The 26,925-nt window shown below is 43.6% G+C and overlaps 2 protein-coding genes across 6 annotated transcripts in view; both read right to left on the bottom strand.

Moving 5' to 3' along the window:
• GNB1L (G protein subunit beta 1 like) overlaps positions 1-1,896 on the bottom strand; it is a 40,168-nt gene extending 38,272 nt beyond the window's left edge. The window contains exon 1 of one of the 2 annotated variants that reach the window (XM_039332322.1): positions 1,798-1,896. In XM_039332322.1, the coding sequence (XP_039188256.1) occupies positions 1,798-1,803 (6 nt within the window). In that variant the 5' untranslated portion in view covers positions 1,804-1,896. The remainder of the gene's footprint in view (positions 1-1,797) is intronic. The other variant, XM_039332324.1, reaches the window with a different exon arrangement.
• Positions 1,417-26,925, bottom strand: part of TXNRD2 (thioredoxin reductase 2) — a 29,767-nt gene continuing 4,258 nt past the window's right edge. For 3 of the 4 annotated variants that reach the window (XM_039332321.1, XM_039332318.1, XM_039332319.1), the window contains exons 2-18: positions 26,653-26,721; positions 26,167-26,223; positions 25,630-25,774; positions 24,903-24,977; positions 23,555-23,630; positions 21,708-21,770; positions 20,846-20,916; positions 14,995-15,014; positions 14,535-14,626; positions 13,267-13,441; positions 10,111-10,247; positions 8,616-8,711; positions 7,055-7,147; positions 6,623-6,694; positions 5,650-5,747; positions 3,356-3,593; positions 1,417-1,905 (exon numbers count right to left, since the gene is read on the bottom strand). In XM_039332321.1, coding sequence (XP_039188255.1) covers positions 3,470-3,593; positions 5,650-5,747; positions 6,623-6,694; positions 7,055-7,147; positions 8,616-8,711; positions 10,111-10,247; positions 13,267-13,441; positions 14,535-14,626; positions 14,995-15,014; positions 20,846-20,916; positions 21,708-21,770; positions 23,555-23,630; positions 24,903-24,977; positions 25,630-25,715 — 1,278 coding nt within the window. In that variant the 5' untranslated portion in view covers positions 25,716-25,774; positions 26,167-26,223; positions 26,653-26,721 and the 3' untranslated portion in view covers positions 1,417-1,905; positions 3,356-3,469. Of the gene's footprint in view, positions 1,906-3,355; positions 3,594-5,649; positions 5,748-6,281; positions 6,465-6,622; positions 6,695-7,054; positions 7,148-8,615; positions 8,712-10,110; positions 10,248-13,266; positions 13,442-14,534; positions 14,627-14,994; positions 15,015-20,845; positions 20,917-21,707; positions 21,771-23,554; positions 23,631-24,902; positions 24,978-25,629; positions 25,775-26,166; positions 26,224-26,652; positions 26,722-26,925 lie in introns of those variants that run through there. The other variant, XM_039332320.1, reaches the window with a different exon arrangement.

Here is a 26,925-nt window from a genome sequence, read left to right as displayed (position 1 = left end):
ATGATTGGTAGATGAATGGATAGATAGATAGAGAGGTAGGTAGGTAGGTAGATAGATAGATAGATAGACAGACAGACAGACAGAGATGATAGACACACAGAGATGATTGGTAGATGAATGGATAGATAGAGAGGTAGGTAGGTAGGTAGGTAGGTAGATAGATAGATAGATAGATAGATAGATAGATAGATAGATAGATAGACAGACAGAGATGATAGACACACAGAGATGATTGGTAGATGAATGGATAGGTAGGTAGGTAGGTAGAGATAGAGACACACAGAGATGATAGATAGATAGATAGATAGATAGATAGATAGATAGATAGATAGATAGATAGATAGATATGTAGGTAGATAGAGATACAGACAGAGATGATAGATAGATAGGTACGTAGGTAGCTAGAGATAGAGACACACAGAGATGATAGATAGATACAGACAGACAGAGATAAATATAATTACTGTGTGGGATTAGATCTGTGTACTTCAAACTTGGCAACATTAAGATGCATGGACCTCAATTCCATGCTGTCTGGGGAATTCATTTTTCAATACTGTCGTTAACTATGAACGGTCACTAAACAACTGCTGCAAAGTCGAGGACAACCTGTCTGCGAGAATAAAGACAGCTCAGCCGAACACCGAACGCCGCTACGCCATCTACTGCTCCTGTTGCCTGCAGCCCAGGGGTGAACATAAGCCACAAAGAGGCGCGGAAGGGGACATCTCCAACGGCCCATCATTAAACCATGATGTTGGGGGATTAAGAGGAATAATAGCTGACAATGTCGACTTAAGTCGGGCACAATAGAGCCACAACTAACTCCCTGACATCTGGCAGACAGGTTTTCAGACTTGATGAAGTAATTACATCAAGTTCTATCCCGGTTGTCACCCGGAGGGGTGGGCGTGGGGGAGCGTGTTTTTCAAACAGTGCCTCCAAGTGTTCTTTTCCTGAAGACTTCTCGTTGTTGACTGCTGAAAAGTTTGCAACCAAAATGGTGGGCGAAGAGAGAGATGATAGAAAACGGATGAAAGGGACAAATCTAGTTTATATCGATCTATCATAGAGCCAGCTGCGCCTAGTGGTTAAGGTGCTAGGGCTAGAAACAGAGAGACCCTGAATTCTAGTCCCGCCTTAGGCACAAAAAACAGCTGGGGGACTTTGGGCCCATAACCAGGAGGCTGGGAGTTCTAGTTCCACCTTAATCATGAAAGCTGGGTGGATGGCTTTGGGCCAATCCCCAGGAGACTGTGTGTTGCTTTACTTAATTTAGTAACGGCCGTAGCGAGAAAGGTCGTAAAATGGGGCAAAACTCACTTAACAATCATCTTGCTTAGCAACAGAAATTTTAGCCTCCATTGTGATCATAAGCCGAGGCTTTCTCCTGAATGAACCACTGCCTCTACAAAATTCAGCAAAAAGGTATTTTTTTTTTAATCCCTCTATGAAATTGCCTACTGTCCATCCCAACGTAATTTCTTTCTGCTCAACAAGGCACCAGCAAGCATCAGGCCTGTGTACCCCGCTGAGTGGATTTATACACAAGCCGTCATCAGCCGGCGTCCCGTGACTTTGAGTGTGTTCCTCAAACGCACAAATATCTGCACGCCCGGGAAATCTCTCGCAACATTGGTTGGTTTTTTGGCATGGACACGAGGCTGCTTGAAGTTGTCGTGGCAAAACAAACAAACAAACAAAAAAAAAAACCACACCATCCCTGGAAAATGCAAGGCAGAACTTCTCAAAAAAGCAGTGGATCTGCTCCTGCTTTGGCACCTAGTTCCAGCTCACCAGCATCCATCTAGATGTCTCCGTCCCGTGAAATAAACAGGAAGAGCGAATGTTCCAGAAATGGGATCGGTTTGCAGGCAGGCTTTCGCTGGAGTTGGTCTCGCGAGTCTAAAACCACAGAAATAAATATTGGCAGCATAAGGATACTGACTTCAATGGGAGACTTGGACAGAGGGAATGTAGTTCTTTTCAGAGACACTGGCTAATTGCAGAACCCAAACCACCAATCAAGATACATGAATCTAGGCTACATCCTCTCCTTCCTATCTACAATCCCATCTATCAACTTACTGGTTTTCATCAACTCCTTAGCTCCGTGTTCTCAGCTTTGAGTAGTGCAGCCCAATTAATGAGTTAGTCTTCTAAAACTGAGAGCTTTTAAACCTAGATCAGGGCTTTTCAAACTTGGCCCTTTGATGAATTGTGGACTTCAACTCCCAGAATCCCTCAGCCAGGAAGTCCATCAAAGGGCCAAGTTTGGAGACCCTTGACCTATCAAGATACATGAATCTAGCCTACATCCTCTCCTTCCTATCTACAATCCCATCTATCAACTTACTGGTTTTCATCAACTCCTTAGCTCCATGTTCTCAGCTTTGAGTACTGCAGCCCAATTTATGAGTTAGTCTTCTAAAACTGAAAGTTTTTAAACCTAGACTGTCAAGCCACTACCTGCAGCGGATTGGCACACCTATTTCCCACAATTGTTCATTGTGTGGTTTAGCCTCTCCTAATCACCTTTGTTGCTCTTCTCTGCACTCTTTCTAGAGTCTCAACCTATTTTGGGATTGTAGTGACAGGAACTGTGTGCCGTTTTTCCAAGTGTGGCCTCACTAGTGCAGTATAAAGTGGTACACATTTTGTGGTGTCCAGATATCTTTTTATTTGTACTGGAAATAAACACTAAGGCAGGGTTATCCTGATCCAATCGCTAACAATAGAAATCACCGTAGATGGCCATTTATCGGCATTTTCCTAGCCATCCGGCCCATTTTATTATCATTTGATATCATTTCACTCCTGGGCTAATCTCTTAGCCAGCATCTCCACCTTCTGGTTGAGGCGAAAATAAGAAACAATTTGTGGTGGGGGAAAAAAACACGTCTTCTATAATCAGGCGTCATCTTGCAACAGTTCATTTAGTGACCGTTACAACGGCACTGGAAAAAGCGACTTACGACCGTTTTTCACACTTACGACCGTTGTGGTCACGGGATCAGAATTCAGATGCGGGGCAACTGACTCACATTTATGACGGTCGCAGAGTCCCCTTTTGCGACCATCCGACAAGCAAAGTCGAAGGGGAAGCTGGATTCACTTAACAACGGTGGCAAGAAAAGTTGTAAAATGGGGCAAAATTCACTTAACAAATGTTTTGCTTAGCAGCAGCAGAAATTTTGGGGTCAATTACGGTTGTTCAGGCGAGACCCCCTGCATTGATTCTTTCCACTTTGGAAGAAAAACAAGGAATATTTACTTGGGTTGGTACATCTTCACTATTAACAATAGGGGGATATATAGTTTTTTTTAATTATTATTATTTTTAGTTTATACTTACTGATGTTTTAGAATTGAAACAATGGACCTTTAGGTGTTGATCTGCTCCTTCTTTCTCTTCTGGAAGTTTCTGCCCAGCATGTTTTGCATGGTGAACCAGGGATGGTGCTTAACCTCAGCAGCCCGTGACGGTCGGATCTAAGCCTGACCTTTTCGTAATGTGTAACTTACTCACTTCTTCAGCACAGGTTGGGTGGATCCCAACGGTCTGCATCATTTGAGAATAGGTAGCACCGCATCTGCAGAAGACAGTGGAGAAGAGAAGAAAATGAAAAAAACCAAGGAATCTTTATGCTCAGTCTGGTAGAGTCTGTTCCTATCCCGGTCACTTTTCTCCAGAATTAACTCCTTCCGTTATATATTCAAGATGGACAGTATTTAATATTTATTTGCTATGTATATGTAGGGGTGTGGGTCTATACCTATGTTGTATATGGTATGTTTAGGTGTGTGTCATGTATGTGTTTCACTTTGAGAGCCGGCAACTACATTTCATTTTTTGACGTGTGCCGTTGTGCCCACAGTAAAAAAATGACAATAAAGATTATCTTATCTTATCTTATCTTACTTTATCTTACCTTCCTTCAGTAGGAAAGTCCACCATATTCCAGGGTTGACCATATTGGTTCAGAATCGGGAGGGAAAGAGATCTATATAGAACATTCTAATAGGACTGGAAGGGACCTTGGAGGTCTTCTAGTCCAGCCCTCTGCTCAAGCAAGAGACCCTCTACTATTCTGGATAAATGACCATCCACTCAAAAGCCTCCAGTGATGGAGCACCCACAACTGCTGAAGGTCTTCTAGTCAACCCTCCTGTTTAAGGCAGGAGATCTTATATCAGTGATGGCGAACCTTTTAGAGACCAAGTGCCCAAACAGCAACCCAAAACCCACTTATGCATCGTCGGGTGCCGGGTGGGCGTGGCCCATTGGGTGGGTGTGGCCCATTGGGTGGGCATGGCTGCGGTGATAACGGCAGACTGGGTGGGACTAAAAAGTTCAATCAATCAATTCCAACTTTGCCAGATCTTTTTTTTTCCCATGAGAAGTTGAAATTGACTGATGGATTGAACCTTTTTTTTTATTTTTTGTACACGGCGGCGGAGGCCTAAAGTGAAAAGGTTTTATAAAACCCAGCTGAAGGCCTAGGACTGGGACGATGGCGCGCGTGCCCACAGAAAGGGCTCTGGGTGCTGCCTCTGGCACCCGTGCCATAGGTTCACCACCCTGGTCCTAGATCATTTCAGACAAATGGCTGTCCAACCTCTTCTTGAGAACTTCCAGGGATGGAGCATCCACAACTTCTAGAGGCAAGCTGTTCCACTGATGGTTCTCACTGTTGGGAAATTTCTCCTTAGTTCTGGGTAGGATCCCTCTTTGATAAGTTCCCATCTGTTACTTCTTCTCTTGTCCTCAGATGCTCTAGAGAAGAGGTCAACCTCCCGTTCTCTGTGACAGCTGGAAGACAGCTTTCAGGTCACCCCTATTTCTTCTCTTCTTTCGTCATGTCAGCCATGGTCTACATCCCATGATCTATTTTCATTTTTTAAGATCTATTCTGGCCAAACATCAGACGTCAGGGTTGGCAAGAACAAGCAAGGCATACAGAAACACACAACACAGCAAAAATGAATGGAATGATAGCCAATCTAAAGTTTTCAAGTAACTTTATTCAGTCTTTTGGGCAGGGACTAGAAGACCATGGACCAAAAAAATAATAGGGAAACATCTGAAGAGGGAAAAGAAATCCTGATTCCACCCCCCCCTCCAAAGCTCTCATGATTCTCTCTTTGTTAAAAGAGAAACATAATCAAAACAAGGTTTTAGTCCTCTCTCTTTTAAAGAAAAGCTTCTGAATGATCATTTATTATCCCGAGAATGGGGAGGGGGGGAAACACATAACAGGAAACCCCTTCCCCCTTCGTTACACTTTGAAGAGTCAGCAGCAGCTGGACTGCAAAGCTAATTTTTCATATATATTTTTTTTTTGCAGAACAGGGAAGGGATCAAAAAATGCAGGTTTTGCCAAGAAACCTATTTCGTAAACATAAAAACCAAAAGCTGACACGTCCGTTCCTAAGCTGCGCTTTTATTAATAAAGGATGCCGTAGTTTTCATCAAACTAGAGGAAATAGGAACATAAAAGAAAACCCAAACACTGGATATGGTTTAGTCCGGCTAAAATGGCAATCGTGATTTTTTTCATTATCTTGGAGAGACTTCAAAGGGCAGGTTTAAGAAACAAGGCAGCTGGGGGGAGGCTAGGCTGTGAGGCTAGCCTTCTTTAAACTTACTTGATTCCAAGAGCGAAGCCTTGAATAACTTCGCCGGCACTTGGGCCAATGAAATGAAGACCCAGGATCCGCTGATCTTTTTCACGCAGGCACACCATCTGCGAAGGATTCACAAAGAACAGGGAGTTTGCAGCTAGCCAGGATAGGATAGGATAGGATAGGATAGGATAGGATAGGATAGGATAGGATAGGATAGGATAGAATAGAATAAAATAAAATAGAATAGAATCTTTATTGAGAATAGAATAGAATAGAATAGAATCTTTATTGATAATAGAATAGAATAGAATAGAATCTTTATTGAGAATAGAATAGAATAGAATAGAATAGAATCTTTATTGAGAATAGAATAGAATAGAATCTTTGAGAATAGAATAGAATCTTTACTGAGGATAGAATAGAATAGAATCTTTATTAAGAATAGAATAGAATCTTTGAGAACAGGACAGAATAGAATAGAATCATTATTGAGAATAGAATAGAATAGAAATCTTTATTGAGAATAGAATAGAATCTTTGAGAATAGAATAGAATATTTACTGAGAATAGAATAGAATAGAATAGAATCTTTATTGAGAATAGAATAGAATCTTTATTGAGAATAGAATAGAACAAAACAGAATAGAATGTACAATAAGAATGGAATGGAACGAAATGGAACACAACAGAACAGAATGTATAGTAAGAATGGAATGGAATGGAATGGAATAGGCTAAGCTAGGCTAGGCTAGGCTACGCCAGGGCAGGCCAGAAGCAGAACAGAACAAGAATCTTCAAAATCTTGTGCAAGGAATTTGCACAAGATATTGTTCTCCCTTGGGGAGGATGGAAGATGGAAGGGTCAGGAAAAAAGCAAAAACAAAAGCGTTTTATGTTGTTGATGTTTTTTTTTTTTTTAAAGCCCTTGTATGACCCCCAAGGGTTTCTGATAGAGATTGTAAGTCCTTTGAGACATTTAGGAAGGCCAACTTACTTTTATGTAGCACTGAGTAGCATCTCTTTCGGCCACAACAAACTCCAAGGGTTTATAAAATGCGTGGTACACCTGAAAGAGAGTTGTTATTCCATCACAAAGGCTAAAATTACTTGCGTTGAGACTGGGAATAATAACAGAGACTGAATTGGTCTCTCCCTCCCTCCCCCCTTCTTCTCTCCCTTCCTCCCTCCCTCCTCTCTCTTTCTCTCTCTCTCCCCCCCTCTCTCTTGTTCTTCCTTATTCCACCATTTTGCTTGCGATAAGCTCATTCTCAAAAGTGTCAAACCCTGAGATCCTTTTTCCTGGATCACACCTAACCAGCTTCTAAAATTGTGGTTCCCCTCAAAGGCTGAAAAAGCACCAAGTAGGACGCGCCACCCCAAACGGCTTACATCGTTCTGATGACCAGAAAGCTGGATGACAGCCTACCTCTATGTTATCTGGACCATATCGGTGGACAGCTGCTTCTTCTGAGATGCCAACGCTACCATACTCTAGAGGGGTGAACACCGTTGTAGGCACCTACAGGTAGAAGGTGAAGCCATAACGTTAGTCGCTAACCAGAGACATCGGGTCTTCCTGCATTTTCAGCGACGTAAGGCTGAAGGGCCTGCGATTTCCAGATACAGGAGGTCCTTGACTTTCAACTACAGGACAGTTGTTAAGAGAATTTTGTCCCATTTCATGACCTTTCTTGCCACAGCCGTTAAGTGAAACACTGCTGCTGTTAAATTAGCCACACAGTTGTTAAGTGAATCTGGCTTCCCCTGTTGACTTTGTTTGTCAGAAGGTCCCCCAAGGGGAAACACACCATCCCTGGGGGGGACACCGCAACCATCATAAACGTGACTCGTTATCTGATTCAAGTATCTGAATCCTGATCACGTGACCCTGGGGATGTTGCAACGGTCGTTAAGTGTGAAAAACGGGCATAAGTCACTTTTTCCAGTGCTGTTGTAACTTCACACAGTCACTAAACGAACTTTTGTGAGTCAACTACCTTTATTTCCTTAGGGATCCTTTTTAATAATAAAATTAATTCCCTCCCCCCCCCCCAAAAATGAAGTGAACGCTTCGGAGTAAAGAATAAATCTCTCTAGCTTCCTGTCTATTTTCAGAAAGGCCTCAACTACAAAAAAGTGAAGATCTAGTCAAGATGGGCTGGTGAATGACAAAAGCGGTAGCGTACAATGAAAATTGATATAAAATGTTTTAGAGATGGCATCTAACACCCGTGAGGTTAGCAAAAATGTTTAAAAATATATCAAGCAATTGTTGGAAGTGTAAACAAAAACCAGGCACTTATTACCATCTTTGGTGGACATGCTCTAGTCTAAAGCTAAAAGATGCTAGTTAAGAATACATACATGGTTAGAGAAAATGACTAAAAAAACATACAGAGTTTAAGCCAGAATAAGTTTTGTTAGGCATAATTGTAGGAAATTATGAGAAAGAGTGTATAGATTTAATTTTACATATATTAACTGCAGCAAGAATTGTATTCACTCAACATTGGAAAAATGAAGATTTACCAACGGAGGAAGAGTTAATTAAAATTTTTTTAGAGTGTGCAGAAATGGATAGACATTGAAAATGAAAGAGAAAGCAGATTCAGTACACTTTACAGTGTTTCTCAACCTTGACTAGTTTAAGATGTGTGGACTTCAATTCCTAGACTTCCTAGATGAGCATGCTGGCTGGGAAATTCTGAGAGTTGAAGTCCATACATCTTAAACTAGTCATGGTTGAGAAACACTGCTTTAGAACATGGGACGCCTTTTATCATTGGCAAACGAGGTAGAGAGAAAGGAACTTAATATGTATTAGCAAGCTAGGTGTTGGCATCCAGACAATATGTTGCGGATAAAACTTTAAGCACTTGCGATTATAAAAAAAAGCTAATAAAAATATATATTTTAAAAAAAGATGGGCTGGTGAAGATCGTGCCCACCACAGCTGTCATTCTGTCAACAAAGCGAACCCTACTCACATTGTCGTAATCCATGAGTTTGGCAGAGAGGCCAAACAACCGCTGGGCCAACAATTTCCCGGAAGCGATGGCGGTGGGCGTTAATTCAGGACGGCCCTTTAAAATGAGAACATCAGAAGAGATTTTTACAAGATTTCTTTAAAAGAAGCAACGGGATCCCCAAGTGTCCCCAACCGTTCCGGTTAACTCTTCAGTATCTTAGGACTTTGCATTTCTACATTCATTTCCCATGGTTCTTTTTTTTTAAAAAAAGAAAACAAAACGAAAAACTGTCCCCTACAGAAGGAAGGTGAAAAAGGATGGCCCTGGCTCTGCCTTGGCCTTAGGCTAAATATTGAAATGTGGGTTTCTCTGGGCCACATATGCATGTAGATGTGGGTATATGCATAAATATTTTATTTTATTGGCTATGTTTATGCAGTGTATACTGGAGGTGGTTACCCTTTGAGAGCTGTATGCAGCAGTACTGCAGGTCACTTTAGCTGACTGTGTTCAGCAGGTCAGCGGTTCAAATCTCACCGGCTCAAGGTTGACTCAGCCTTCCATCCTTCCGGGGTAGGTAAAATGAGGACCCAGATTGTTGGGGGCAATGTAAATATATATATATATACATTGCTTACTGGTGTACACCGCTTAGAGAGTGCTTGCACTTAAAGCGGTATATAAGTCTCATAAATAAATAAAATAAATAAATAAATAAATAAATAAATTTTAATGTATGCTGATTAGTGTACATTTAAAGTGACAATAAGTTTGTTCTGTTCTATTCTATTCTATTCTTCATCTATTCTATTCTTCATCTGTTCTATTCTATTCTATTCTATTCTATTCCATTCTATTCCATTCTATTCTATTCACATGATAGCAGTATTCCAATATCTCAGGGGCTGCCCCAAAGAAGAGGGAGTCAAGCTATTCTTCAAAACCCCTGAAGGCAGGACAAGAAGCAACGGACGGAAACTAACAAAGGAGAGAAGCAACTTAGAACTAAGGAGAAACTTCTTGACAGTGAGAACAATGAACCAGTGGAACAACCTGCCTCCAGAAGCGGTGAATGCTCCAACACTGGAAGTTTTCAAGAAGAGACTGGACAGCCATTTGTCTGAAATGGTATAGGGTTTCCTGCTTAAGCAGGGGGTTGGACTAGATGACCTCCAAGGTCCTTTCCAACTTTTTTATTATTGTTATTTATTATATTATTATTATTATTATTATTAATTCTGTTCTGTTCTGTTCTATTCTATTCTACATTATACTATTCTATTCTGTTCTACTCTATTCTTCATTATTCTATTCTATTCTATTCTATTCTATTCTGTTCTGTTCTATCCATGTCGTATGTCAGGGAGTATCTCACAGGCCTTGTCATGATCGCTCCTGCCTGTGGAATAAACAGGTTTTAATAGAAGATAGATGAGAAGCTCGGGGCCGAACAGTGGGGTCCCTGCTGCTCTCTCTGGCACTGGGTTTCCTGGGACATCCGAAGCGTTTATACCTCAGTGATGTCCCCAATTGCAAAAACATGGCGGATCGAAGTGGCTTCTGCTGCATCGACAAGGATTTTGCCTGTTTCCGGAGTGGTTTCCACACCCACACGACGCAGGTTGAGGGTTCCAGTGTCTGGTGCTCGGCCTTTAGGGAAGAGGAAGCAGAAAGGAGAGGAAAGGAAAAGAGGAAGGGGACGATGTAGGAGGAGGACAAGGAGGGAAAGAGGAGGAGAAGGAGAAAGAGGAGGAGCAGAGGAGAAGGAGGAAGAGAAAGAGGAAGAGAGAAAGAGGAGGAGGGGAGGGAAAGAGGAGAAGGAGGACGAGGAGGGAAAGAGGAGGAGGAGGAAAGAGAGGAGGAGCAGAGAAGGAGAGAAGGAGAAAGAAGAGGAGGGAAAGAGGCAGAGAAAGAGAAAGAGGAGGAGCAGAAGAGGAGGAGAGAAAGAGGAGGAGGAGAAGAAGGGAAGGAGAGAAAGGATAGGAGGAAGAGGAAGAAGAGAGAAAGAGGAGGAAGGGAATGGAAAGAGAAAAAGGAGGAGGAGGAGGAGGAGGAGGAGGGGAAGGAGAGAAAGAGGAGGAGGATGGAAAAAGGAGGAGGAGGAGACAGGGAAGGAGAGAGGCAGAGACAGAATTATGGTTAAATCCGAACAGCAATCAGATCCTGTTGAAGTTTGCAAGGCTGCAAATTTCCCACACCTTTGTTACAACCAGAACTACAAGCAGAAAAGAAAGAAACGGAAGGACTTACAAAATAATGGCGACACCAGCACTACCAAACAGCTCTATAGATGGTTATTTCTAATTTTACAATAACATCGCCCTTTAAGACGTTTATTTATTTAAGAATATCGACGGCTGCCCAATTGTGACTCTGGGCAGCATTGAAAAAAACCCATTAATCAAAACTTCCAAAAGAAAAAACAACGCATCCCATTAAAACTAACACAATTAAATGGAGATTGATTCATTCATTAAAACTGACTGTATCTCATCAATCTGGAACTCAACTTAACTTGACCTATGCACCGGCAAAGTCTAACTGAGAACATGAGGTAGATTACTCTTGAGTTGTACAGAATATAGGCAGGACATAAACCTCACAACAATAATAATATTAGTTGTGTATTTGAGGGGGGGGGGAGAGACAATCCCATTGAATGCCACTGCCAGTTACTTGCGGAGCAATGACCAAAATTAAGAGACGGATGGATTGAAATCTGTTAGCCAGGATTGTCTTTTATTATAATATTATAATTATTTGGGGTTTTTTTTTTTTTGAGGATTCAATGCTAAATTACAATGACTATATTTTCTGGGGAAAAAATAAAGGACAAGCCTTAAAAAGGGAGCAATCTGAAAGCAATTCATAAGGGCAAAATAATAACAACAACAATAATAGTAACAACAGTAACAGTAACAACAAAACAACAACAACAACAATAATAAAGTTGGAAGGGACCTTGGAGATCATCTAGTCCAACCTCCTGTTCAGGCAGAAAACCCTATACCATTTCAGACCATTATTATTATTATTATTATTGTTGTTGTTGTTACCGTTACTGTTGTGTGTGACAGATGATATCACAGAATTATATTGAAATAAATACATTTTCTTTTGTAAAGCAAAGTTGCAAAGATAAACTATTATTATTATTACTGTTTGCAACTTTGCTTTAAAAGGGAGCCCCCCCCATTAATGTTTGTTAGATTATGATTGTTTATTTGTTACCCTGTAATCAGCTCTGGGAAGTGGGGGAGGGAGGGAAGGAGTGGGAGGGGTTTGGGTTATATTGTATTAAATTTGTAAAACTTTTAATTTTTTTAAAAAAAGGGAGCCCCCCTCCTCCCATTAGGAAAACAGGTCGTGAAGAGGGTGTGTAGTGACCCAGACAATCTTGCGGGCCCTGCTCAAGCAACACTTATATGCCACGTCCTGGATGAAGGGAAGGAACTGCCAATAATCTTTTCTGCCGTCCTCACCACTCTCTGCGCTGCCTTCCTGTCTGAAACAGCGATGCTTCCAAACCAGACTGCGATGCTGTATGACCCAGGATGCTTACGGTAAGAATATAATAGTGGTAAGGAGAAGGCCTACTGGACCAACTCAGAATGAATGGTCCTGGAGGAAAATCCATCTAAGTGGTTGCTAAGAGTCAACACCAACTTGATAGACCACGATCAATCATTCAGTGATTCAGTCCATCAGCCTGACACCTCCAGGCCTGCTCTTCAGATCTACTTGGGCTCGTAACTCCTTGAAAACAAGTCCTTCTCTTCAAATGCAAGAAGCATGAAGTTTATCAGCCTGGTAGTCTTCTGTAACTCTACGAAGGTGACTCCAAGCCCGCTTGCAATTTACAGAGCATGTTTCAACTCCCGCGATTTGTTGTTTAAGTGACTTAAAGAGGCTCAGTAGGAGCCTTATCTCCACCCGCCCCCCTCCACGAGCTGTCCCTTTTCACTCAGGGTATGTAATGGACACATCTGGAGGCAGGAAGTGCTTTCCCAGCTTCCCAGTCTGTTAGCGGGGACACCTGGCGTTGATGTGTGTGGATAGAGAATTAAAACACCAAGACAAACAAAACCCGACAGCGAAGCGCCCATCAATTAGGCAGCTTTACTCCTTAGCCAACTTAATCCTTAGTCCCTTGGGGTGGAGTGCCTAGACTTTAGCTGTGGATCTGAAGCAGCAGGGATGGGAAAGCCAGTTTGGTTAACCCCCAGCGGCTGGCGTGAATAACTCCTTGCTAATGAGCAAAAATAAAAGACCGGAATCTGAAAACATCGGTTGTGTTTGCATTCCAGCATAAGCTAGGGCTCTTCAAGACTGTAGCTTTGCAGGGAATGAGTAAGTAAGCTGACACATATCTCCCAAGCTACAGCATCTGGCTCCTGCAGCTGGTGGGGACAGCTAGAAGAGAACCAAGCCAATGATTTGGAGGGCAGCTAACAAACCTAGATGGCTTGGTCACAAGCCAGGATCTATAGTCATGGACTTGTGCAAAAAGAATTGAGCCACACAATTCTCGCCCGGAATATTCATCAACCACAAATCAAGTTCTCCAACGTTTTTCAACTGTGTCCATGACCAAAAATAAATCCGGATTAATTCAACAATCTAGAGCAAAGCAAAGTTTTACAGGTATTGGGGGGGGGGGGTTCCTTACCTACTGCCCACATCACCGTGTCAAACTCATCCGATTTTTCTTTGCCAGAGTCAGCATAGTTCCAGGTCACCCGCAGCCGGCCGTTGTCCAGCTTCTTGACTTTAGTCGGGCTGCATTTCTTCAGAAACCGGGTGCCCGACGCTTCCATGTGGTTCGTCACCAGACTGGCCATTTGCTAACAACATACAACGATAACCCCAAATTTTAATCTGTCGAAGCCTTCGTGGCAAGCAGGGAAAGGGGGGGGCAGAGGCCGGTGGTTTATATATGCTTTTTAATACAGGTAGTCTGTATTAATTTGTTGCTAAGCAAGACGTTTCTCAAGCGAGTTATGCCCCTGTCAACGCTGCTAACATCAGACGTTTTGCTTTGACAACAGTTGGAGATGCAACCGTTTGCTTCTTATGTTTTACTTTTAGAGCTAGAGTTAGAGAAATGATGCTAGGGAGAGGAATGTGCATGAGAGTTTAGCTCAGTGTTTCTCAACCTTAACAATTTTAAGGCATGTGGACTTCAACTCCCAGAATTTCACAGCCAGCAATGCTGGCTGCGGAATTCTGGGAGTTGAAGTCCACATGCCTTAAAATTGTCAAGGTTGAGAAACACTGGTTTAGCTAGACATAACAATACTGGACCTAGCGTGAGAATCAAGGTTGTTGAAATAAGAGATGATAAGAATTGGCAGGCTGGAGAACTGGAGGGAAAGCCTGCATTTCAAACTAATTGGAGAATGTGATTTATGACTGTTAGTTGGGCTGCATTTCTTTAGAAATTGGGTGACCCGACAATTCCATGTGGTTCATCACCAGACTGGCCATTTGCTAACAAGAGACAACGGTAACTCCACTTTTGTTCACCCAGTGAAGGTCCTGGGTGACGCTCTGTCAACTCAGGATCAACTAGGGATCAAAAGTCTATGGAGATTCTCAATCATCCAGGTCATGGCTGTCTCAAAGGTGCTTTTTCAGGAACTGCACCCGCCTTCAACAGTGAAAGGACATAGGGCAGAAAACATCCTGGAGCCAAGAACGTTCCACACCCATTTGCACCACTCAGGTGACCCTGAGGACACAGGTAAACTTCCAGGTGGCCTCAACGACTCTCTAAAAGGATGCAAATGACCAGCAGTCTGCAAGGAGTATAAATCCTTCCATTCCCCACTGTTCAGTCAGACCTGAAAAAGCTTCTAGGAGGAGAAGCGAAACGGCTTCAAAGAAAAAAAAAAACAAGATAGGGATCAAAAGCAGATCACAAGCCGCAGAAGCTACCTGGTCAAATCCTCGAAGCGGGATGCTCCTGATCATCACGGTAGTATCCAATCCGAGGCCGGTGAGAAAGCCGGCGCACTCAAGGGAAACATCTAGAAAAGCGTCCGGGTCAAGGAAAAATAATTCTGCTTGATTTTTTTTTTGAGAAAGACGGGAAAACTAAAAACGGCAAGATTTACGAGGAAATTTGCAAACCTTCCCTTGCCTCCAGATAGACGGAGAGAAATTTTACTCTCAGCCTGTATACACAACACGGCTCTTGTGCGTACCAATTTTTAAAAGGCAAGGAAAACGGATGGCGTTGCAAACGGAGGTGTGTCTTTTGGATCACTGAATAAATCTGTTGGGGTGCTCTTTCTGAACGGCAACTTCGTTGTGGATTTCAACGTGCAGAAAACGTCACAAGCCATCCAGGCGACCACCGCAACAATACCACAATGCATCTCGGTTTAAAAGATACAGCTGGCACCAACAACTAACCTGTGGAAGGAACAGAGAAGACAGAAAGAAACTGAAAATCAAACTCAGCTGGTGCCTTCCGTCTGGACTGACACAATTGACTTGCTTCTTTTTCAAACAGTTTTTCATTAAACTTCAGAAAGGGATCAAAGGCAAAGTACAGGTTAAATCCTCAACTTATGAACATAAGGGAGCCCAACATTTGCACTGCTAAGCAAGACGGTTGTTAAGTGAGGTGTAACCAGCTCTACTACGAGGCACGGCAAAGTCACTGAGTCACAAAGTCACACATAGAACAATTAACCAGTGGAACGGCTTGCCTCCAGAGGTTGTGGGTGCTCCATCACTGGAGGTTTTCAAGAAGAGACTGGACAGCCATTTGACTGGATGGTATAAGGCAGGGGTAGGCAACCTTGGCTCTTTGATGACTCGTGGACTTCAATTCCCAGAATTCCTGAGCCAGCATGGGGGAACTATGGTCCCCTCATGACTCGTGGACTTCAACTCCCAGAATTCCTGAGCCAGCATGGCTCAGCTTGGAAACCTCTCCCTTTCCCCTCAGCATGGCTGGCTCAGGAATTCTGGGAGTTGAAGTCCACGAGTCATCAAAGAGCCAAGGTTGCCTACCGCTGGTTTAAGGTCTCCCGCCTTCAAGAGGGGTTGGACTAGAAGACCTTTGAGGCCCCTCCCAGCCCTATGATTCCATATTCTTGAGGGCATGTAATCCCTCCAAGCAGCACAAAAAAGTCCCTGCTGAAACATATTCTCCCCATCCAGAATTTCACCACCAGCCAAATGGTAATAAAAACAACAACACACGGATAGTAGAACAACCCATTAAAAGCACACCCAAAGTGGGGGGGGGGACACACCGCAGATAAAAAGACCATCAGGGTCTGAAACCATTATCCTGGGGCACGCTGGAGCCTGTCGAACTAAAGTGGGGGGGGGAGTCTTTTCTTTTTTTCCTAAAGAGCAAAAGAAAACAGACAAACGCAGGAGAAAGAATTCCTTTTGCAAACAAAACTTAAAAAAAAAAAAAAGCTGCCCTGAAAGCAGAAAATGGAGGTGGGGATACAGTCCACCCAGTTTAATACGGATAATTTGTAAAGGGGATTCCACACACCCCCTTCCCAGCGATCTCCCCCCCCACCCCGCCCTTAACCAAAAGAGAAAATGGAAAGAATGCGCGAAGAACAGTGCGCCGAAGGGACGGCTCCTCCAGAAGACAAACTTAAACGCGGGTGGCCAAATCAGCAAGACAATGCCCATGTCATTGCTAATCCTCACTAGGTACTAATAATGTAATTCCATTTCGGAGGAGGAGGAGGAGGAGGGGGGGGGGAGGAGGAGGAGGCAAGGAGCATGATGTACTTCTCATGGGACGCTGTGAGCTGTCAGCCCTACATCTGAAAGAATGCGCCTGCAGGTATTTATCTGAAGCCATCCACACGAATCTTCGGCAGGCGATCAATCAGAATACAGCTGGAAGGGACCTTGGAGGTCTTCTAGTCCAACCCCCTGCTCAAGCAGGAGAATCTCTACCCTTTCAGACAAAGGGTTGTCCAGACGCTTCTTAAAAGCCTCCAGGGATGGAGCACTTACAACTTCTGGACTCAAGTGAATTGTTCTGTTAGGACGCTTCTCCTTAATTCCAGCTTGCTTCTCTCCTTGGTTAGTTTCCAAGCATTGTTTCTTGCCTTGCCTTCTGGTGCTTTGGAAGATATGTTGACCCCCTCTTCTTTGTGGCAGCCCCTCAAATGCTAGAATACTGCTATCATGTCACCCCTAGTCCTTCTTTCCAGAAGCTGTGAATGCTCCATTACTGGAGGTTTTTTAAGATGAGATTGGACAACCATTTGTCTGAAATGGCACAGGGTTTCCTGCCTGACCAGGGGGTTGGACTAGAAGACCTCCAAGGTCCCTTCCAACTCTATTATTCTGTCATGTCTGTCATTCTAAGGCTCTATGACAATGACTGCAAATGATGAACAAGACACCTTCATATTAATACCACTTTGCAAGGACTTGGTAAGGCCACACTTGGAATACTGCATCCTGTTTTGGTCACCACGATGTAAAAAAGATGTTGAGACTCTAGAAAGAGGGCAGAGAAGAGCAACAAAGAGGATCAGGGGGCTGGAGGCTGAAACACATAAGGAACGGTTGCTGGAATTGGGTCTGTCTAGTTTAACAAAGAGAAAGACGAGGGGGGACAGGATAGCAGTGTTCCAATATCTCAGGGGCTGCCCCAAAGAAGAGGGAGTCAAGCTATTCTCCAAAGGCAGGAGAAGGCAGGACAAGAAGCAATGGATGGAAACTGACCAAAGAGAGAAGCAACCTAGAACTAAGGAAGAATTTTCTGACAGTTAGAACAATTAACTGGTGGAACAACCTGCCTCCAGAAGCAGTGAATGCTCCCATACTTGAAGTTTTTAAGAAGAGACTGGACAGCCATTTGTCCGAAATGGTGTAGGGTTTCCTGCCTGAACAGGGGGTTGGACTAGATGACCTCCAAGGTTGTCTTCTTCTTCTTCTTCTTCTTCTTCTTCTTCTTCTTCTTCTTCTTCTTCTTCTTCTTCTTCTTCTTCTTCTTCTTCTTCTTCTTCTTCTTCTTGTTCTTCTTCTTCTTCTTCGTCTTCTTCTTCTTCTTCTTCTTCTTCTTCTTCTTCTTCTTCTTCTTCTTCTTCTTCTTCTTCTTCTTCTTCTTCTTCTTCTTCTTCTTCTTCTTCTTCTTCTTCTTCTTCCTTCTTCTTCTTCTTCTTCTTCTTCTTCTTCTTCTTCTTCTTCTTCTTCTTCTTCTTCTTCTTCTTCTTCTCTTCTTCTTCCTCTTCCTCTTCCTCTCCCTTTCCCTCTCCTTCTCCTTCTCTTCGTTCTTCCTTCTTCTTCTTCTTCTTCTTCTTCTTCTTCTTCTTCTTCTTCTTCTTCTTCTTCTTCTTCTTCTTCTTCTTCTTCTTCTTCTTCTTTATTATTATTATACAAAACTTGGGGCAAGCCTCTCTCTCTTCCAGATAGCTGTTGATCAATCGCAGCCAGCTCATTTGCAGTGCAACAATCCATAAACAAAAACAAAAAATGAAGGAGGATTGGGGAAAAAAAGGGGGGGGCGGAGAAACCCGCTTGACGGAACAGTTACTAAATGCAGCCTTTGAGCGTCTCTTTCCCTGTCTGCTGTGAAACACGGTTGACAAAGCACAGCATTACTGTACTATACCCCCTTCGGGCTTATTTTGACTAAAGCTGAAGAATGCAAAGTATAAACAACAGGGAGCTTCTAACACGACACTGTTACAACATGCAACAGAAGAGATGGGGCTGGAAGCCATTTTCAGAGAAACCTCTCGGCAGCGTACATTGTTTGCTTAGCTCTTTTTCAAACACACACACAAAGCCTGGGACACATCAAGGCATCGGAAGTATTTTCAATTCTGAACAGAGCTGGAAGGGACCTTGGAGGTCTTCTAGTCCAGCCCCCTGCTCCAGCCGCAGTCCCTATACCGTTTCAGACAAATGGCTGTCCAGTCTCTTCTTAAAAACCTCCCGTGTTGGAGCACCCACAAGGTCTGGTGGCAAGCTGTTCCACTGGTTAACTGTTCTCACTGTTAGGAAGTTTCTCCTTAATTCCAGGGGGCTTCTCTCCTTGGTTAGTTTCCACCTATTGCTTCTTGTCCTTGCTTGGGAAAATAAGTTGATCCTGTTTTCTTTGGGGCAGCCCCCTCAAATACTGGAATACTGCTCTCATGTCTAGTCCTTCTTTTTTCTAGACTAGCCATACCCAAAACCTGCAACCATCCTTCATACGTTTTTTTTCTTCAGGCCTTTAATCATCTTAGTTGCTCTTCTTTGCTCTTTTTCCCCCCAAATCTCAACATCTTCTTTTGTAACGTGGTGAGCAAAACTGGACGCAGTATTCAAGATGTGGCCTTACTAAGGTTTTATAAAGCGGTACGCATACCGCACGTGATTTTGATTCTATGCCTCTGTTTATACAACCCAGGATTGTATTAGCTTTTTCTGGCTGCTGCCGCACACGGCTGGCTCGTGTTTAAGCGATCGTCCACTAGGACTCCAAGGTCCCTCTCGCAGTTACTGTTTTTCAGCCAGGTTTATTGCCTAATCTGTACTTGCACCTTTCGTTTTTCCTGCCTAGGTTTAAAACCTTGCTTCTCTCCACATTAAATTTCATTTTGTTGGACAGGGCCCATTGTTCAAGTCGGCCAAGATCCTTTGGGATCCTGAGCTTAAATTTCTGGGATGTTGGCTGTTCCTGCCAGCTTAGTGTCATCTGAAAATTTGATAGTTCCCCTTCTGTTTCCCTAATCTAAGTCATTTATGAACATATTGAAGAGTACTGTCCCTAAGACGGAACGCTGTGCCATTGAAGGGGAGGGAACTATCTGGATAATAATGACCCTCATTGCTTGTGCACATTTTGAAACAACTCCCAGATAAGCAGGGATTAACACCAGAAAAACCATCAAACAAACAAACAAACCCAAATGCCCTAATCAAGGAACGACCAAGGAGAAAATCATTCCTACATTAACACTGGAAGAGGAAGCAACTGCATATAAACACCCCACTCAGTAGCACTGATGATGTTAACTAGTTGGGTAATTAAATGTAAAGGAAGGAAGGAAGGAAGGAAGGAATAGAGAGAGGGAGGGAGGGAGGGAGGGGAGGGAGGAAAAGAGAGAAAGGAAGGAAGGAAGGAAGGAAGGAAGGAAGGAAGGAAGGAAGGAAGGAAGGAAGGAAGGAAGGAAGGAAGGAAGGAAGGAAGGAAGGAAGGGAGGGGAGGGTATAGAGTGTGAAAAAGAGAGGAAGGGGAGGGGAGGGGAAAAATGAAGGGAAGGAGGGGAAGGAAGGGGAGGAGAGGAGAAGAAAGGGAGGGAAGGAGGAAGAAAGGAAGAGCATGTGGAGAAGGAAGAAAGGAAAGAGGGAGGGAGGGAGGAGGGAAGGAAGGAAGGAAGGGGGGTGGGAGTAGGGAAGGAAGGAAGGAGAGGAAAAAAGGAAAAGGAATGGGAAAGAAATAGGGAAAGAAAGGAAAGGAAGTAACTGAGAAGTGAAGTGAAGGGAAGGGAAGGGAGACCAGCTTTCAAGAACCCTTTTCCTGCTTTGTACATTTCCCCCCAGCCAGACTGTATGGATATTAAAGGTATTTTTCCTCCGTAATAGCAAAGAAACCACAGCAATGGAAGGAAGACTATTGTGTAATATAAACCCTTGCTGCCCTCTCCTGGTTCAGGCAAGTGCAGAAAACCTCACACAGCCAGGATTATTGGACACCAAGTTGGAATCGCTCCTGTTTACTCCACATAAACATACACAGCCTCTGATTACTCTATTCGGACACACATCTCTGTTCAATCCGATTTACAGATTTCCCATCCGGAATGGGAACCTACGTTGCTGGCTCTACTAAGTCACAAAGCCAAGAACGAAATTTTAAAAAGCCAAAGGGAGAAAGCATATATTCAGAGGAAGAAAAGGCACACACACACACACACACACACACACACACACACACACACACACACACTGCAAATTAAGCTTAAAAGAATCAGTCTGCATTCATTTGTATTTATTCAGTTATGCCCGTTTTCTGTTAACATCCCTGTTGGACACAAAACTTTAAAAAAACAAAACAAAAACAAATATTCCTGCACACAATTCGGGGGGCATGATATGACATCACAGGCTTTGGAGAAACGCCCACCTCAAAGGATAATTCTATTTAGCAGCCAAAGGTTAACAGAAGATGCCGGAAGGAGCCTGCGTAACGATGAAAATCAAATAAAATTCTCCCTGCCCAAACAGTGGAAAAAAACAGCGCTAGACAGAAAAGGGCTTACGTTTTTCCAGGGGATCTTTTTAGCCAGAAAATGTCGTCGCTTGTAATCCCAAACTCTTGGGCTCCTGGAACCTGGAAACAAGAATAAACGGAATCACAGCGCTGGAAGGGACCTTAGAGGTCTTCTAGTCCAACCCTCTCCTCAAGAAGTTGTTTTAGTCTATTTTGGGAGATAATCAGTGATGGCGCACCCACAATGGCAAGTGGCAAGCTGTTCCACTGATTGTTCTAAACCAGGGGTCTTCAAACTTGGCCCTTTGCTGGCTGAGGAATTCTGGGAGTTGAAGTCCACAAGTCATCAAAGGGCCAAGTTTGAAGACCCCTGTTCTAAACTGTCAGGAAATTTCTCTTTAGTTCCAAGTTGACTCTTTCTTTGATAAGCTCCCACTTGTTACTTCCTGTCCTGCCCTCAGGTGTTTTGGAGAATAAATCAACCCCCCCCCCACTTTGACAACCCCTCAGTCTTCCTTCTCTCCGTTAGACTAGACATACTTAGCTCCCTCAACTGTTCATCATACGAGAGAATGTTCTGGAATTTTTCACAAAAGAGATGGACAGGTAAAGATCAACATGTATGAAGAATTAAACGGGACTCTGTCGTTCCCTGTGCACTGAAATTGCTTGGTTTTGTTCTTAAAAAATAAATAATAATCTTTGCAATATCTGCATGACTGGGGGATTCTGGGAGTGTCAAGCCCACCAATGCTGGCTGGGGAATTCTGGGAGTAGAAGTCCACCTGTCTTCAACGTGGCCAACATGAGAAGCCTTGTTGTCAATCAATCTTTAACCGCAGATCAGCCAAAACGCTGCCCTGAAGTTAACTCGGGTTAATGCCAAGTAGGAACGAATTAAGACGGGTTACCTCGGCGGGGTATCTTGGTCTGCCACCAGTGGCAAGAACTATGTGGTCTGCGGTGAGCAGCGTCTAGGAATAGTAAAAGAAAAAAGAAAAACAAGAAGAAGAATTCTATCCGAGCTTCTCTAGACCAGTGGTTCTCAACCTTTTTAATGCCGCAACCCCCCAACCGGTCATAAGTTGAGGACTACTCAACCGGTCATAAGTCGAGGACTACTCAACTGGTGCAGCACCGTTTGCAGAATGGGACTTTTGGCAGGCTCAGCAGGGCAGAGACAGCCTGGACAATTCCTATTGGCTTTTGAAAGCCAATAGACTTAGACTCTATTCAAGAGAGTCTATTCTATTGGCTTTCAAAAGCCAATAGAATAAAAGGGAGTAGCACAGCTAAGGAAAAGGGGGGAAAAAATGGCGGACTGCGTTGTTTGGTGACCCCCGTGAAATGGTCGTTCGACCCCAAATGGGGTCCCGACCCACAGGTTGAGAACCACTGCTCTAGACCATCCTGGGTCTTCATGCCATGCTGGGAGAACGTGGTTATCTCCCAAAATATAATATCATTGTAATTATAGGTCAATAATCTGATTCGTATTAATAGAGTAAAAGGGATTTTTATTCCAGATAAATTGCAGGGCCTGGATTCATCCAGAAACCAGGGTTAACACACCCCAGCAACCTGGTTCAATGGCATCGGAGGGGGAAGTCTGTCAAAACAGTGAAAATGGCACCTGCAGTTATGCGAATTACGCCCTGCCCTTTGCATGGGCACTGTGCTGGACCAGTATGTAACCATCTGGCCAGAGCATATATAAATAGCATTTTAAGGGTTAAAAAACCGTCTCCTGAAGAGATGGACTTCTGGGAAATGTAGTTTTAGTTGGTTTACATGGTTATATCTGTGTTCTAAGTGGTCATTGGGAGGGACTTCCATGTTTATGACAGGATTTCCTGGCTACATGCCAGTATGAAAAGGTTTTGTGTAGTACAGCCACGAGGTCCTTTGCTCCATACAAACATGGGGCGAATTTACCTTTAATTTTTTACTGTTCTGTTCCAAACAGGAGATTTGCTTTATTCCTGCTTGACACAGACAGATGAACTCCAAAGACGGATTAACATTCAGATTAGGAAACGTGCCTCAGAAGAACACTTCATTAACTGTGAGTTATTGTTTAGAGATTCCTGAAGAATAAATAATCTGAATATTAATCCCTCTTTGGAGTTCATCTATCTGCGTCAAGCAGGAATAAAGCAAATCTCCTGTTTGGAACAGAACAGGCACTGGGCACCCATCCCAAAGGGAGAGTGGTTAACTTTTGAACATCATTTGACTTCTGAACAAAAGCCTCGTGGATGTTCCTGCCCGGATTCAAATGACATGTTAAAACACCGAAGGACAGCTTCATGGGATTGGGGTAGAGGTTAGAGCAGGGGTGTCAAACTCAATTTCATTGAGGGCCGCATCAGCATTGCGGTTGCCCTGGGGTGTGTGTGTGGGGTGGCCAGAGTGGGTGCAGCCTACTGGGTGGGCGTGGATGGAGTGGGTGTGGCCTACTGGGTGGGCATGGCCAGTTCTACATCATTCGCGTCATGGGTGCCTGTGGGGGGCCTGGGCAGGAGTGGGACAGATCTGAGGGTCTCCGGCAGAAGGGGGTGGGACCGGGGCAAGTGCCAAGATGGCCAGCACAAAATTGTACGTTGGCTCCCGGCTGGGCTGGGCCAGGGCCAAGGCAGAGGGGGCTGTTCCCTCACTGTTTCCAGGATGGCTTCACGGGCCACATGAAACCACTTCGCGGGCCGCATCCGCCCCCTCGGGCCTTGTGTTTTACAGGTTTGGGTTAGAGCTTTCTTACCTCATTTTTTTTTCCTACCCCACGGATAGTGTGTGCATCCGCAAAGCTGCCTTTCAGATTGAAGTATTTGACCTTTCTGGAGGAGAGGAGGAGGAGGAGATGAAAGAAGAGATAAAGGAAAATGGAGGAAGAGGAGGAAGAATAAGAGAAGAGGGTGGAGCAGGAGGAGGAGGAAAAGAAGGTGGAAGAAGGGATAGATGAGATGGAGAAGGAGGGATAGGAGAAGAGTCGAGAAGGAGGAGGAAGAGAAGGGGGAGGAGGAAATGGAAGAAGGGACAGAGAAGGATGAAGAATAGGAGAAGAGTTGAGGAGGAGGAGGAGAAGATGGAAGAAGGGATAGAGAAGGATGAAGAATAGGAGGAGAGGGAGGAGGACACAGAAAGAAGAAGGGATAGATGAGATGGAGAAGGAGGAATAGGAGAAGAGTTGAGAAGGAGGAGGAGGAGGAGATGGAAGAAGGGATAGAGAAAGAGGAAGAATAGGAGAAGAGGGAGGAAGAGAGGGAAAGAAGAAGGGATAGATGAGATGGAGAAGAAGGAATAGAAGATTGGAGGAGAAGGAGGGGAAGATGTAAGAAGGGACAGAGGAGGAGGAGGAGGAATAAGAGGAAGGTGGAGAAGGAGGAGGAAGAGATAGAGGTGGAAGAGGAGAAGGAGATAGAGGCAAAGAAAGAGGAGATGGAGGAGGAAAACGAGAAGAAGATAAATGCAGTAAGAGCGGTAGTAATAATAGCTAGAGGTCCACTCAGCTCCTGTATCAGACACCTTTGCAAGCCAGTTTCACTCTCAATTAAGCATTTAATTAAGGACCTGGCATAGGAAGATGTTGCTGCTGTTGTTTTAATTATATTAAAATATTCCCCCCAGGATGTAAGCTGTTCCGAGTTAAGCTGCCCTTGGCCATTGACCGATGGGGATTGTATCAATGCCGATGCTATTCAAGTGGTGCTCCAGATGTTTTGGGATTGCACCCAAGGCACCTATCCCCACTGGTGCCATTTTTGCTTCCTGTACTATCCTCTACTATCCTTAGGAAATGACGAGAAGTAAAATAAATCGCTAAATGATTTTTAAATGAAGCAAATCAATACGAAATAGAAATAAAAGTACAAGTAAATCATGGGAAAATAAGACGCATAATAATAAATAACAAAACAAGGGGGACTTGGAGGTGCAAAACTACCCTCAGAAGCCAGGGATCCTGAAGCAAGATACAACTGAGAGGAAGCTCATCTTCTCGCTAGTGAGAACGCAACGTTCCCTTGAACTCTTTACACATCTTTACACTGAATTTTCAAAAATTGAATCAAAGTGTTTGGAGGCACAGGGGAAAAAAAAGAGGCACTTACTTATCTTGTAACTGTAACCTGTGTCCCCAGTTCAAGGATTTGACGTAGTTCTGAACCCCCTTGGCCATCACAGACCTGGCAGGCAAAAAGAGAGAGAGAGGAATTACAAGGCTGAATGGATTTATAGGATTTAAGGGACAGGAATTGACGGGCGTTAGTGGAAAATATAAGTACAAGTAGCCGTGTTTTGTTTTGTTTTAAATTAGAATTTTTCAGGACAGTCAAAGCCTACAAAACACAAAGAGGAACACAGAAAAGATGGACTTTTTAAAAATCCAAATGGTTAAACCCTCCTAACCCAGGGGGCCTTCAAACTTGGCCCTTTTATGACTTGTGGACTTCAACTCCCAGAATTCCTCAGCCAGGCATGCGTGCCTGGCTGAGGAATTCTGGGAGTTGAAGTCCACAAGCCATAAAAGGGCCACGTTTGAAGACCCCTGTCCTAACCCAAAGATAATAATAGGGGAAAAAAATGTCCTGGCTTAGCATACTCTCAATAAATCTAAAATCTTCGTATTTGAAAGTGAAATTATTTGGGGCCAAAAAAATCCTCTTCCCTTCTAGGCAAACACATAGCCTAGAGTGGATGAATCCATAGACCAATTCAGGAAAAGACAATGTCCTACAGCCTTTCTCTTCTGAAACAAATCTTCCCAGTTCTTCTAGGATCTTTTGAAGGGTTTATGCACAGGTAAGTTGCAAAAAACAGGCAGGAGAGTTGCCTTACCAGTCGTGGCTGATACGGTGGGGTACGTTCCAGCCATAATGTTGGGCATCTCGGATTGAATGTCCCAGGAGAGCCGCTTGATGCATCAACTTCTTCGGAATGCAACCCACATTCACACATGTCCCACCAAGCCCCCATTTGGTTCCTGGAGAAGGGGAAAAGCCACATGCTCGTTCATGGGTGGAGCTTGTCCTCAAGTCCTGAACGACTTGTTCTCATGTCCCGTTAGATCCAACAATGCCATCTGTTGCATTTATGAACTCCGAGAAGGAGCCGTTACTAATTTAGCAACCCGCAGTGATTCGCTGAACAAATGGGGCAGGAGGAGTGTTAAAATGGAGCAAAACTCAACTTTAATTTCTCACTTAGCAACAGAATTGTGATCGTAAGTTGAGGATCACTTAAAATCAGGGGCATCCAACCATGGGTAACTTTAAGATTTGTGGACGTCAACTCCCAGAAATCCCCAGCCAGCCTTAAGACATTCAAGATCACAACAAGAAGAGAATTATGCAATTCGCTCAGATTGTGACTCACCTCTTGGAGAAGGCTCCACATAATCTAGGACAGCTACCTTCTTTCCAAAGTGGGCAGCTTAAACAAAGAGAAATAAAAGTTACAGATGTGTTTGAAGAAAAGAATACAGTAATAGTGATGCTCTACAAACTGGTCCGAAAACAATTGAAGCTTTATTTAGATAAAGGTCTTATATTAGTTGTCCCAAACTTTCTCTGGTGGAGACGGGGGGGGGGGGTTCCAACTTTTTCTTGCAAGTTGATAAATTTGGTAGGGGCCACTAAGGGGCACTATAGGACCACTTTTGACCTCGAGTCCCAATACAATAAAAGAATAAAATTGGTCCCATAGTGCCTCTAGTGGTTAGTAACAAATATAACTATTCTTGGAGAATTGTGGACAGAAAAATAACAAAAAGAGTTCCTTTTTGTTTTAGACCCGGGTCTTCACACTTGGCCCTTTTATGACTTGTGGACTTTGACTCCCAGAATTCCTCAGCCAGTGTACCTTCTTTAGCACAAGCCAATCCGCCAGAGCCCCCTCCGATAACAACAAGGTCATACTCATTCTTCTTCCCTGTGTAAAAAAAGAAAGAAAAAAAAGAAAGAAAACATTTTAAAACAGCAGTAGATATTATTCAACATCTGCCCTTCAAATATAAGCAAGACAAAATATGGTGAATTGCTTTGAAGTGTGTAGGAGTTGTTAAGTGAAACTTGAGTTTGTTAAGGAAATCTTGGCTTCCCCCATTGACTTTGCTGGCTGGGAAAGTTTTTCCTG

The sequence above is a fragment of the Crotalus tigris genome, unplaced genomic scaffold (genome assembly GCF_016545835.1).
Source record: "Crotalus tigris isolate CLP2741 ecotype Arizona unplaced genomic scaffold, ASM1654583v1 scf7180000024461.2689607, whole genome shotgun sequence".
Classification (NCBI taxonomy): domain Eukaryota; kingdom Metazoa; phylum Chordata; class Lepidosauria; order Squamata; family Viperidae; genus Crotalus; species Crotalus tigris.
The sequence above is the reverse complement of the archived record's forward strand: the minus strand, read 5'-3'. Positions and strand labels throughout refer to the sequence as shown.